Here is a 14347-nt window from a genome sequence, read left to right as displayed (position 1 = left end):
GATTTTTCCATACGCCATCTAGACATCTTAAAAAAAAGTTTTTAGTTGTTTTTAGTGTTCATTTCTATTCCGACCGGGGCAAAATAACACTGAAAAACGTTGAAAAATGTTGTACCCAGAACATACTCACATCATCTTGTTTAAATTTCACCAAATATGGACTGTCATTTTACGTGAGCTGTTATACACATCATGTCTTAAATTTCTCTTACATGTTTTTCTATAATTATACTGCGTACTTGGCGGCTCACAATGGTGCCGTCTTTTTTGGCTTCCTGGAAGGACTTTGTGTCCCTTGGGGCCACGTAGTGTATATTCGTTATTATGTGTATGTCGTTTTTTTTTTTTTTGCATTCCTTTTCGTGTGTTATTGTAATGTGTATGTGTGTGTATTCGTTTACAATAAAAAAAAACTTAAATTTCTTTTTCATCATATGATCTACATCTTTATACACAGAAAAATACAATACCTAAATGACTATCATCCTGTTTTTAATTCAGTGTAACATAACGTCTTTTATTTGCTTCTAATTATTAGATTTAAAATAAGAATATACAAGTTCAGGTTCACAATTAATTGCAAATTTTATGGTAGTTAAAAGAAAATACAAAAGTGAGGAAAAGGATGATATTATGAGGAAAAAGTCAATTGAGTAGTTTAAAAATTTACCCACCTGCTTTATTGCACATTTAATCTAGGAATTGGGTTTTGGACTGTTATAAATAAGACAATCTTTTATTTTCAAATGTTCTCCAAAGGGATTAGAATTTATAAATAAATATTTTTTTTTTTTTAATTTATGCAAAAGTTCTTGAATTTTAAATTTTTATCAGTTTTCTTTTCAATATGAGACTTTTTCCGTGACCGTGACTGTTGAACGTTATACAGAGCACCGAGCTCAAAATAAATTTTTCCGAAGAAGATTCAAATTTCGTATTCACTTATATTATCCTTATGATACAGGGTCCGTAAAAAGCCTGGTCAAAAATTGCCAATTAAAAATATATATAACAATTAATAATAATTAAAAATTAACAATCAGTAATTTAGTAAAATTAATAAAAGCAACCAGTTGATATAAAAAGTGCGGTTGGAATTAAAATACTTCTCATGAAACAGAGAGTTTTGTTGTTTTCATTGTCTATAAAAGTTCAAATTTCGCTTACAGGCGGCGCTGAAAAACGAAAAACTCGAGATGGCACAGGAAATGCCGCACACACTGTGCATCATTAATATTTATGGCAATTTGCGTAACATAAAACTACCATATTTCAACATGATCACCCTTTCACTAGTTTAGATGTGGCTAAAAAAGGATTCTAAAATTGAAATGTGATTGTTTTATGCAACGCACACAAATTGTCATAAACATTAATTATGCACTGTTTGCGTTGCAATTTGTGTGATATTTTGAGTTTTCAGCGCCACGTGTGAGTGAAATTTGAACCTTTTTTTAATTTTGAAAGAAAAAATTCTAGGCCATGATAAGTATTTTAGTGCAAAGTGTACCTTTCTATGTCAGTTGGTTGATTTGATATTAATTTTTAAAATTTGCCCAAGACTTCTCGGGGACCCTGTATTTTATTTCATAAAATTAATCTTATTCCTTCAGTTAGACAAATGAACACAACCTGCTTATATATTTCCGTTGATACAGACCGCCGGGCCATGTTCTGGTTAGGAGGAGGTGGAGTAAAGACAAATTGGCCGCTGTAGTGGTCGAGTGGTCATAGTGACGGGGTCACATCACGAAGATCCGGGTTCAAACCTCACCATCGCCACAGTGGTGGTAAGCTGAAGTTGGTTTTCTGTGGTTCCCAACTTCAACGCACGAAAGTTAGCCGATCTTCCCGTTGAAAAGTCTCGCCACAGAGATCAACAGGCAAGAGAAATTGACTGCAGATGACAGCCCTACACATAACACAGAAATAGATTTTACGTTAGGTTCACGACTCATAGATGCACCACTTCCAGCATGGCCCAGGTCTTCTTCGACCACCTGCTAAAATCTCCTCATTTAGACAGAGCAGTGGGCCACGATCCGGTTGGGAGGAGGAGTAATACAAACGGAGAAAATGTTCTAGGTGGGAAATAAATCTTATGTTCGAATGGAAACATTGCATAAAAAGTTTTGTTGAACTTTTTCTCCATGATACTCCCCTGTAATGGCTTTTGCATTTGCTATACGAAAAAGTAGTTCACCTTCAAGTAAAAACAAGATCTATCTAAAAGCATATGCATCGATTGACGTTTCAGCTCGAAAATAAAAACCTAAAAAAGTAGACGTATAACCGGACGCCATAAATTCAAAATCGCTCAACAACAACAAAAAATAGATCGGGAAGTCAAATTTACGCGAGAAGAAGCGCTTTTTCGTAGGCACAAAAACTCAACTCTTCATCGGAAATTCTTATAAAAAAAGAAAGAAATGAAAAAATTTATACACACGGATAGATAAATAGCCTCTGTGCAAGGTTTATGAAAGCAGCGGGCTTTATTTTCGTCTTTATATATTGGGTTATACTTCTTGTTGCTTATCAGGTGGAAAGTTTATCGTTGTTGTTTTTTTTTTTGGCTTCATAATCAGCCATGCGTCCGAGAAAACTTTGGTGAAACTCCTCAGTGGATCGAATGTATTCTCAAGGGTTCAAAAGAAAATATATTGCTGAAATATTTTTGTATTTGGTCAACCGACATGGCGTGTTGATTTGCAGGGCATTTTTTCCTTGCAACAGCAAATATACAGGGTGGGCAACATTCCTGGAGACATTTTAAAATTTAATAACAAATCAAATAATTGGCATATGAAGGTGCTGTTTATACTAAACCACTTATCATGGAGGGGTTTTTTTTTCCGATGAATAAAAAAAAATTAAAATTACACTCTTGGGTGTGACTGTGAAACGGAAAACTCGACATAACACATAAAACGCAACACAAACAATGTATAATAAATGTTTATGACAATTTACGTTCATAAAACCCTCACATTTCAATACGAGCTCCCTTTACAGCTCGGAATACATCTAAACGGGTGAAAGGGTCTTATGTTGAAATATGGTAGTTTTACGTAACGCACAAATTGTCACTGGCATTTATTATACACTGTTTGTGTTGCATTTTATGTATGACCAGTTTTCCGTTCTACAGTGCCATCTGTGAGTGAAGTTTGAACTTTTTTAACTTATTAGGAAAACTATAGTTCATGATAAATACTTCAGTCCTTTGAGCGACATTAACAAGATATCTTGCCTCTTTAAAAGCCTTTATTTCAGATTTGGTAAGCCTTGCTTTTTTTATGAAATGAATACTTTTTTATATATACTGCAATTTGCACGAGAGTTCAGCTAACAAAAACAATTACACCGTTTTAAAGAGGGTTAAATTTACTATAGCAATTCCAATTCCAAAAGCAGGACAAAACTTTACCTTTGCCACATCTTAGGACAATATCACTATTGAGATCTCTCAGTAAGGTCTATGCAAGAGTAATTATTCAGAAATTACATCACTATAATGATAATCACAACATTATTATTCCTGAACAACATGGCATCAGGAAAAAACACTCCACAACCACTCAATTGCTGAGGATTATCGAGTACTTACAAAGGGCGAACACTAATAGAGAATCTGTAACATTAGCCATGTTTGATCCCTCCAAAACTTTTGACAAGGTCTGGCGCAATGGGATTCTGCTAAAGCTAACAAACGTGAATTTGCCTCCTAGCTTGATACACTTTGTAAAAAATTAGCTTCAAGGTCAAAATTAATCAGACTCTTTCGAGTGAGAGACACATTAGAGCATCTATTGTTCAAGGAAGCATTCTGGGCCCAGCCCTAGACAACTATTATATTAACGGTTTCCCAATAAGCCGCTCGGGCCTAACGGCCCTTTATGCTGACGATAGCACGGTTGCTCAAAGTCATGTTAACTCTTTGCGGGCACTCGATGGCCTTCAGCAATGCACCAGGGACATTGAAAGATGGTGTTTGAATGGCAGAGTCAAGCTAAATGCTGTGAAAACTATTTTCACGTTTGTTTGAAATCCGCATGAAAATAGTAGTATTTCACCAAATCACGAATACCATTAACTAGAGGTTAATGGCATCAGAATTGCTCCTGTGGAGACGGTGAAATATCTCGACGTTATTCTTGATCGAAAACTCTCACTCAAACCTCAATGTGATGAGGCAGTGAGAAGATTCACAATAGCATCACAAAAGATGAAAAGAATAATACAGAACAATATATCGATATCAAATAAAAGCAAAATCATACTCTACAAACTAGTTTTACGACCCGCACTGCTTTGTGCTGCACCGGTATGGTTTTCCATGTCAAATGCAAGTATTATACAGATAGAGCGCGAGCAGAACAAATTTTTGCGCAAGAAGCTAAAAATTATTTGGTATATATGTAATCACCGTATAAGAAGAGACACAAAACAGAGATGGTTTTTGATTTTGTCCAGAAGATTGCAAAAAATATTTTTGAACAACTTGATACAGCAGAATGCGAACACATCTTAATAGCATATCTTCTTACAGAAGTGATGAATACCTTAGGCTAAGAAGGCTTAAGAACTTACGATAACTAGGACTAATTTTCCTGGCCTATAACACATAATTACAAATAATAATTGTCTCCTCTAACGGAGATAAAATATTGAAGATGTACAAAATATTGTAGAGGATCCACAGGCTATATGGTAAACTATTAGTTGTGTATACAGAAAGACACTCTTAAAATAGAAACATGATAGTTCTGAAATGTAATTGATATGTGTATGGAATAATATAAGTATATGTAAATAAATTATAATATAGTATGGGTACTATTTTACTAATAAATACCAAGGTATTGTATATAATAATAAAAAATTAAGAATTTATATAAATATGTATAAATATGTTATCGCAAATTGTGAATTGGCCCTGATAAGATTCCATTTTTGATATGACACCCTGTTTTGCTTTCTTTTCGGTTTACTTGGAAAAAATAGAACAAATGCCTTTGGGTTCTGACTATAATAAGTGTGAGAGATATTTTTTAAAAATTGTGATCTGTTTTAAATGCTGTAGACGTAGCATTTTATGGAAGCAAATTTGATAATTTACATAAAAGCCATGGCTCTACCAGCAGATTTGCACCAAGAGAGGGTGTAGGCTGGATAGGGAGGGTATGTAATGCGATCGCCGCATCGTGGTACGTCAACAAACCAAGGATGGTTCGCGATTTAAATAGAGTTTAGGGATTTCTTCTGTGCCGCCTTAAGGGTTGATGCGTACCTTTTCATGCTAATTGCAGGGTTTGTGAATATTTAAAAAGACTTTCAAGACTACAAAATGAATCCAGGACTTCTCGTCTTCCCTGCATATTATAATAAATTATCAGGATATGAGAATAGATAAATTATTTTCTTAATATTTTTGCCTCGGCCAGCCGCCATGGCATGTTTATTTGCTGGGTATTTTCCTAGCAACAGCAAATATACAGGGTGAATGAGAAGTCCTGAACTCATTTAAGAAATCACTAACACCAAACAACCAATTGGTATTTTAAAGTGCAGTTTGCACCAAAAGAAATACCATTTTAGAGGTTTTTTTCATGTGGCGTTCTTAAACGAAATACTCGACATAACGCATCAGATGCAACACAAACAGGGCATAATTAATGTTTATGACGAGATGTGTTACATAAAACTACCATATTTCAGCATGAGCACCCATTTAGATATAAAAATATAAAAGATCTAAAAAGGGCGCTCTTATAGAATTGTGACAGTTGTATGTAACCCAAATTGTCATGTCATAAATATTAATCATGCACTGTTTGTGTTGCATTCTATATGTTATGGCGAGTTTTGTTTGTTTTACACTGCCACCTGGGAATGAAATTATAGAACTTTTTGTAATTCACCAAAAAAAAAACTCTAGGCCATGGTAAGTATTTTAGTGCAAAGCGTATTTTTTATGTCAATTGGTTGATTTGTTATTAATTTTTAAAATGTGTCCAGAACCTCTTTCCACTCTGTATCGTAACAGTATGTTGCATATTATCGCTGTATATTTAAAAAAAAAATCAGATAATGTACGTAAAACATTCAAAATAAACCAGTTAAAACAGCCCCCAACAAAAAAATTATTCATGAACTTTTGAGCCTTTTTTATTCACATGGTTCTATATCCACTTGCAAGCTACAACATTGAATTACAACGACCTAAATTAATGGCACGGAACTGCATTTTTTTCATTAAACGTAAACGCTAAAGAAATCTACAGCTGTATCAATCACGCTGGAGATTTAAAAGGAAAAAAATTGATTGACACACACGGTCGCATCATATAGAAGAAAAATCATCGACATAAAGCATAACGACGACATTAAAGCGAAGGAAGTGAAACGAGCTTCGATGAATTCTCGGATATTGCACATTACCTATCCAAGGGAACAAACCACTCAGCCTGCTTCCTCCTTGGTCGCTTGTTCGCGGGGCTATCCCGATCAATTTCAATTATAAGATACGAAAAAAAAAGGATATATAGGGGCTTTTTCATCGAACGACATCGTTAGGCTTACCTGGGCAACCGTCCAGGTCACGTCGACAATTTTTTGTGTGTCATTATATAAAATATATACAGTGTGTACTTGTGTACTCATTCACACACACGCGTCAAACTACATGTCCTGGTGGGCTAAGCTGAGGTTTATCCAGTGATTATATATACATTAAAACCTCTCATTTGCGGACACCAGTGGGACAAAAAAATTCTTCCGTAAAAGAGGAGTGACTGTTAATGAGAGGTTTGAAAAGCATACTTCCATTACACACAAATAAATTATTATTTTGCCGTGAAAGAGTGGTGGCCGCATCTGAAGGGGTTAGGTGTCCGTTAGGAGGGGTTTTACTGTACAAACGATTACGTACAATTACGTGGTAAATTACAGGCAGATGGTAAATCTGCCAAAATGCAAAAAAGGCAGATTACCCAACCCTGTGACTAGTGTTGCTAACGCTAGAAAAATTAAGAATCTAGAATTTAAAAATAACTAGAATTATAATTTAAATAACTAGAATTATAATTTAAATAATTAGAATTATAATTTAAATAACTAGAATTATAATTTAAATAACTAGAATTATAATTTAAATAACTAGAATTATAATTTAAATAACTAGAATTATAATTTAAATAACTAGAAAATAGTCATTGATATTATAACTATGTAACGCTTGGCTTTTTTTTCTGTTATTTTATTTTTATTTTCTACTAATGTCAGTTCCTGAGACGTTGAATGATAACCCGAATACCTGTTTAAGTCGAAGTTTTCACTCTGGCCCTGAACTTTGCCGTAATTTAGTGTTAAAATTTCCCCTTAACTCGAAGTTTTTTCCTTTAAGCCGAAGTTCTTCCCTCCACTTCTCAAAATTGCTGTTTCCGCGAAATGAGGAACAGTTTTGGGCCGCACGTCGTCTTCAGAATGGATCACGAACCCCTGTATAAAACCTTTTAATTATAAAAAGTCAATGGCATGAAAGGACCGATGAATTTCAGAGATTTCTTTGGGCAATAAAAAAAAAATTGAAAATCCTTCGGCTATCATTTATCGATAAAAAATCAATATAAATGGCGAGAACCACAGTGAAAAGAAACATATAACGTTTCTGTTTACTCTTTCTTAAATGTAGCTCTACAAGTGTCAGAGCTAAGAAAACATACATACACACACAAAGTACGATTTATATAAATTCCTTTTTTTCCAAAGAAAAAAACCGTCGTCTTTATAGATCCCAATTCTTTGGGATAACCTTTGGGAACTGGTTTCCCGATTGAATTACTGAAAGCTGTAAACAGCCGAAAGTAACAGAAAAGCCAAAAAAAAAAACTCAAAGGAATGAGAAAAGTTTATAAAAGACTATTTTTTGTTTTATCTTTTTTTTTTTTTCGTCCATGAAAAAATAAATAAATAAAATAGACTTTTCAACAAGAGTGCGAAGGAATGTGATCGAAAAAAAAGATAGTTCTATGGTTCATTTTCTAGTAAGAAGAGGAGAGAGAAAAAAATATCATTCGACGTGTTTGTATGAAAGTGTTTCCTAAGATTTCTAAAGTGGGATTGAAAAAAACTTTAAAAAGTTTGAGGAAAAAACCTATCTTTTTTCCGAAAAATACTCGTTTTAAGTCTCATTTTTCACTAAATACAAACTGGAGAACTGCTTAGTTTCTTACTGAAAAAGACGCTTTAAAAAATAAATAAAATAAAACAGCGTTTGAAGTTTTCCGAAAGAAGTAGGTTTCATGGGGGGAAAATATCTGCATTTAAGAGCTTTTTCCACTTGTTCAATGTTCAACTATTTAAATATTTATGAAATAATCGTAGTTTTGAAAATCTAAGTTTTAATGATGAGAATTTATGATCAACGGAATTTTATTTATTTTTTTTTTTTTCTGTCCATGCGAAATGCAAATAATATAGTAATAATATTTATGACAAAAGAAATGATATAAAATGAAAAAATTAACATCCACATGTATAAAAGATCAAGATAAAGTTGTATGTAAGGTAATTTTGATTTTGAAATTTTTTTTCACAGATTATGCTTGCTATACCTTGTAAGAAAAAAAAAAAATTTCAAAATATCCAATGGTGATAGAATTATTTGATAATTGTATCTTATTTTCTCACAAAATATTCACGAATACATTTTTGTAGCATATTATATTATATATTATGTTATGTGTCATTAAAGTTGTTATTTTCCTATTTTCTTTGATTCAAAATTAGGACAAATAAAACTGATGCAAAAACAAAATAACTTTTTAGATATTTTTCTGAAAAAAGGATGCCCATAAAAAATATGGGTATTATAAATTTAACCGAAATACAGCAATCCAATATAAAAGCATATACCATGAAAGAAAAAGTAATAATTAATACGATTTAATTAAGTAGGAGAGATTATGGTTGTCTTATCTAAGTATGAATCGCTTCTCGATTCATTCATTCATTCATTGATTCGTCAATTTTGTTAGAATTCTCGACCCCCAGAGGTAAGTTATTCCATTTATCAGCAACCCTATTACAGAAAATTTCCCAGCGACACCACAACCTAGAATTGTCCCTTAAACGATACTGGTGTCCTTTTGTCGAAGCAGTTGATTGACGGTGCATCAATAACCCATGGTCCATCCTGTCCATCTCGTTAAAAAATTTAAACACTTCGATCATATCCCCCCCCCCCCCCCCCGAGACAACTGCGTTCCTCCAATGTAAACATATTGAAAAGATCAAGTCTTTCTTCATAGCTCAAGTCTTGTGTGCCCACTCGTAGCTCTTTTCTGCATTCCCCTCAACCAAGGTTTGTATGTCACTCCTGTTAGTATGGCCTCCAAAACCTTACGACATACTCCCGTTCTGGATGAACTAAGCCTCGGATGAACTGAGAATATAATAATCCTCTTTCATTTGGGATAATATTATTCATATTCTCTTAGCTCAGTAAGATTAAGAGATTTGGCATTAAATGGCGTTGTGGTGAAACGAATTTTCTTAGTAATTAAAATTTAATAATTTTAAATAAAGTGCAAAACTCAGCATGGGAAAAAAAGAACTAGGTAATATTCAATGCTGCCATTTGCGCTATTTCATCCCTATTTCTTCAGAAGGAAATCCCATATCAATAGAAATGTCGTATTATGAAAAGGATCAAAATGATTTTGGATAATATATTTACCCAATGGCTGATTAAGCAACAATGATAAAAAATGATCGGAATTTCGAAAAAACAATGTGTTATCAAAAGATATAATTTTTCGATTTTCTTTCTCTAAAAATTCGAGCAAATGAAACTCTTGCAAAATCACTTTTTAGATATCAGCATTAAAAAATGCAAATAATTATTATAAATTTAAGAAATTTTGTCAGCTTTACATATTTTAGAATTTGAAAATTTCAAATTAATGTTTTGTGGACATCTATTCTTACTATAAGCTTGAATGCAGTTATGTGACCTCGGCTAAAAAAATATTATTCATATTTTCTTAGCTAAATAGATCAAGAGAATTGGTTTTAAATGCCGTTTTCACATGAAACGATTTTTTTTTAATTTAAAATTTAATCATTTAAAATTAAGAGGAAAATTCAGCATGGGGAAAAATAAGAATTCAATGATATTCAGTTCTGCCATTTGCTATTTCATCACTATTTCTTCAAAAGAAAATCCCATATCAATAGAAATATCGTATTATAAATAGGATTAAATGATTTTGAAAAATGGATTTTCATAATGGCTGATTAAACAGCGATGATAGAAAATGATCAAAAGCTTTTAGGAATCAATCGCGTGTATTTTAAAACGGTTTCTTTCCCTTGAATTCTCAAGAGTAAAACACACTTCAAAAAAATGATTAGTAATAATGCAACGGCAGCGAAAAATGCCGATGCGTATATTTCACAAAGGATTTCGACAACCTTTTCGTTTTAAGCGAAATTCTTAGATGCAAGTCAAGAATGGTTAATAAATATATTTTAAAAATGCATTTCTTATGTACATATTGCTTCTGAAGGCAAGGAAAACTACATTCACCTGATTATTATGCATCTATTTGAATGAAATTTAAAAGATGGTTCAGACCTAAGCGAAAATAGTTCAGCCTTTGTTTTTGTATTTATATAAGAAGTTTTATTGGTATGGCAGCATGTAATTTAATCTGTTTGCTGTAAAATTTGTTAAAATAAATTTTCGTAAGTATTTGAAACACGATAAATACTGCTAGATTTATTTTTTCGTGGCATACAAACGCATATTAGCAGGTCTTCGGGAATTACTTTGACAATATTTATTTTTTTCCTGGGACTCATAAAATTTTTTTGAATCTGTAGCCATACCATAAAATAATATAATCGTGAATGTACAGTGAATAAAATCCTAAAAGTATCGTGTGTATTAATTTTCTAAACTTTTGATCTTCAGAAAGGAAGCGCCATCTTTTGATCAAAATCAATACTACTATTTTTCAATTCATTTTATCACTTTATAAACGGTACGTATATATATATATATATATGTGTGTGTGTGTGTTTTGTATTTATTATTTTCAATAAAGAAAATATTAACTTGTTTTCTTTCTTTTTTTCAGCACTTTGTACAGTAACCTATATCTCTGTTATCGTTAAAATGTGTTTTGGTGAGTAATATTTTTGTACTATTAATAAACTTTTTATAATTAGTTAGGAATTCTGTTTATAGCTAATGTTACTGACGCATTTTACTGTATTCAGAATACACTCATGCATTATTCATTCAAATGACTTCTATTTGCACTCAGTATTTAATAGTATTGAGCAAAAACGTGATGAAAGAATAATGACAAATATATTTTTGACTAGTACGAATTATTAGTACGCTTTATGTTTCAAATTGGACCATAATATTATTCATACGTGAGAAAAATGTTTATAAATTTTAAAATTTATCTTTTTATTTTTTTTTTCAATTTTCTGCAATTTAAAATGAATATTTATTTGCATTGCAGCCAAAAGTGCCGCCAGTTCACAGAGCGTCGTCACGCACAGTACTGTAGATATGGAGAAAGCCTGCTTCAATTTCACCGTGGGTAACCCGGAAAAGAAAGAATTTTACAGCCCAAATTATCCTAATCCTTATCCGAGTAATATAAAATGCACAAAGAGGATAACTGGTAAATATAACTGGAAAATATTTGCCAAAACCGTTTTAAAAAATAATATTTTGAACTCTGCACATTTAGTATACAGGGTGTCCTGTAAGTCCTAACACAGGCTTTATCTCATCAACCATCCGTCGTACAGGTGTGGTTCCAGTTTAAAACATGATAAAAATGTGTTCAAAAATCACCGTGTACCAGCTTTGAGAGTGAAAACACAGTGCAGTGTGTCACGAAATAAATAAAAAATCTAATTTTTATATGGACACACTATTCCAACAACCCAATTAGAAAGTGGTTGTTTTGTCTCTTCTGAGGCCAACAAAAGAAATTTCACGTTTCTAAGTGCAATATTTGCAAAGGTTGAATTCAAATATTGGAGAAAAGTTGGGAAAAGGACAGCATAATCTAGCGGATATTGCTCCTTTCCCTCGTTTATTCTGTTCTTTCTCAACTTTTCTACGATTTTTCAATTCACGTATCTCAGCGATTATTGCACTTAGAAACGTGAACCTTCTTTGTTGGCCTCAGAAGAATCATGGCAACAATTTTCTAATTGGATTTGTTAGAACACACACGTATAAAAATTTAGATTTTTTTTTTATTTTGTGGCATACTGTATTTTCACTTTCAAAACAGGTACAGTGGGATTTCTGAACACAATTTGAGCATTTTTTTAAATTTCAACCATACTTATACAATGAATGATTAATGAGATAAAGGCCACATTAGGACTTACAGGGCACCTTGTATACATTTCTGAATAGATAATTTCAGTGCCTGCAGTGTGCAAAAAATAAAAAAATTCAGATTCTATATGCAGTCGAATCCCGTTATAGCGAATTCCAAGACACCGGAGAAATCAGTTCGTTATAACGAAATTTCGTTATAAAGGAATTACAAGCTTTTGCATTGTTCCTATGTAAACTTATCTGGAATGATTAGAAAAGTGTTCGTTAAAACGGGATTTTTGCTATAACGGTATTCGTTAAAACGGGATTCGATTGTACATCTGTCCACGGACGGTGATTACGATTTATTATTCGCCCGTTGACGAGACAAAAAAAAAATTGCCTGGATTTTCCAGGCGTGCCCGACCTTCGGGAACGCTCAGATGTCTGTATCGGATGGGGAACGGGGCGCGTCTGGTAATAAAAGTAAAAGTAAAAGTGTGTGCAATCGACTCTTCACACACTTTCTTTCTTTACTTCTAACTGAGCATAACTCCCGTATAATGGATATTCTCCATGGGCAATTTACTATCGATTGAGTTGTTCAGGAAGTGTCTGACTGCGTATCTATTGCTGCTTGCTATAAGTTCTTGATTTATCATTGTATATTTAAATAACCTAAACGATTTTGAAAATTTTCATGTTTTGTTTTTTGTTAATATTTAACAATGAAATGATAAATAATTATCACCATATTCATCCTTTTCATGTAAAACTAACATCTTGAAAATTCATTAGTATCAGGGGCGGTGGTTGCTCCGCTAAACCACAAAGCACCTCCCATCTCAGTGATGCAAAAAAAACATTTCCCACCATATTTCACATTCATAAGGCCCGAAAATTACATAAAAAATGTGCGAAATAAAATCATATAGTACTGAAAGTTACCTAAAATTATTCAATAAAACTTTGTATGCAAAATTCATTCATATATATCATTCACTTCCCTCTCCTCTTCTCTCTTACCTTCACAAATCATGAAATTTCTGAATACATGTGATGCCCTTCTGATAAGAAGACAGTAGCACTTTGCAAGTATTGCGCATTGTACTTTTTGAGTGGGCTTCTATCTCTCTCTGGTATTACAAAATTCTCATCGTTGTGGTGTGCACTTTACTGGTCCGTGCATCCTACGTTTTGTCCTTTTCTTCAGAAAAAAGAAAGGACAACAACCTTACCACAAACACATGATTCAGTCGCCCCACCTGCAAGCATATAGTATAATAGAACTTAGTTAATTCGAAATCCAAAGTCACTAGAAAAAATATTGAATTATGCAAAATTCGAATTATCCAATTAATCTATCCTGGATCTGTAAAAGCAAGCAGTTGCAGTTGCAACTTGCAACTTAAGGGTGGCGACTTATCAACATTCGCATAGGATAATAATTATCAATTATTAAAATTATTTTTTTTATTATCAGTTACGAAACTGTTTCCAAGATTTTAATAATTTACAACTACAATATATATTTGTACATATATAATTGATCTTAGCTGCTACATTATTCCACTGTTCTGGAATCAGCATCACTGTGGGATTTCTTAACCATGCTTAAAACCTGATATACGGAAGCTGTTCATGATCATCCATTTTGCTTATTAGTGTTGTTTCCCAAATTTTTCTTATCGTTCTTATGCTATCAAGGAAATAAATATGCTTTCATTAGCGTATTACAATTTGTGCTTTCCATACTCTTAATGGCGATAAAAAGATTCAGATTGTGAATGGTGCACCCCTTGATCCATAGGTTGAACAACACAATTGGTATCAAGTGGTACACATTCTCGATGCACTCCAGCTGAACAAAGTTAAAATGGGCATTAAATTATCAAAGAAAGATTAGAGGAAAACAGAATTTTCAAAGTTTTGTCTTTAAAGATTCATTTTATAACTTGGTCGAGAAAGTCTGAGTTCTTGTAG

The 14347-nt window shown here is 32.8% G+C and overlaps 1 protein-coding gene across 1 annotated transcript in view; it reads left to right on the top strand.

Moving 5' to 3' along the window:
• The window catches only part of LOC149090068 (uncharacterized), a 193974-nt gene that overhangs the window by 156620 nt on the left and 23007 nt on the right, over positions 1 to 14347 (top strand). The window contains exons 2-3 of the mRNA XM_089232114.1: positions 11148 to 11195; positions 11544 to 11708. Of these exons, the coding sequence (XP_089088240.1) occupies positions 11148 to 11195; positions 11544 to 11708 (213 nt within the window). The remainder of the gene's footprint in view (positions 1 to 11147; positions 11196 to 11543; positions 11709 to 14347) is intronic.

The sequence above is a fragment of the Pholcus phalangioides genome, unplaced genomic scaffold (assembly GCF_987345545.1).
Source record: "Pholcus phalangioides strain wild (caught in Gottingen) unplaced genomic scaffold, Ppha-v1.0 ptg000001l_1, whole genome shotgun sequence".
Taxonomy (NCBI): Eukaryota; Metazoa; Arthropoda; class Arachnida; order Araneae; family Pholcidae; genus Pholcus; species Pholcus phalangioides.
Note: the sequence above shows the minus strand (reverse complement) of the source record. Positions and strands in the feature narration are given on the sequence as shown.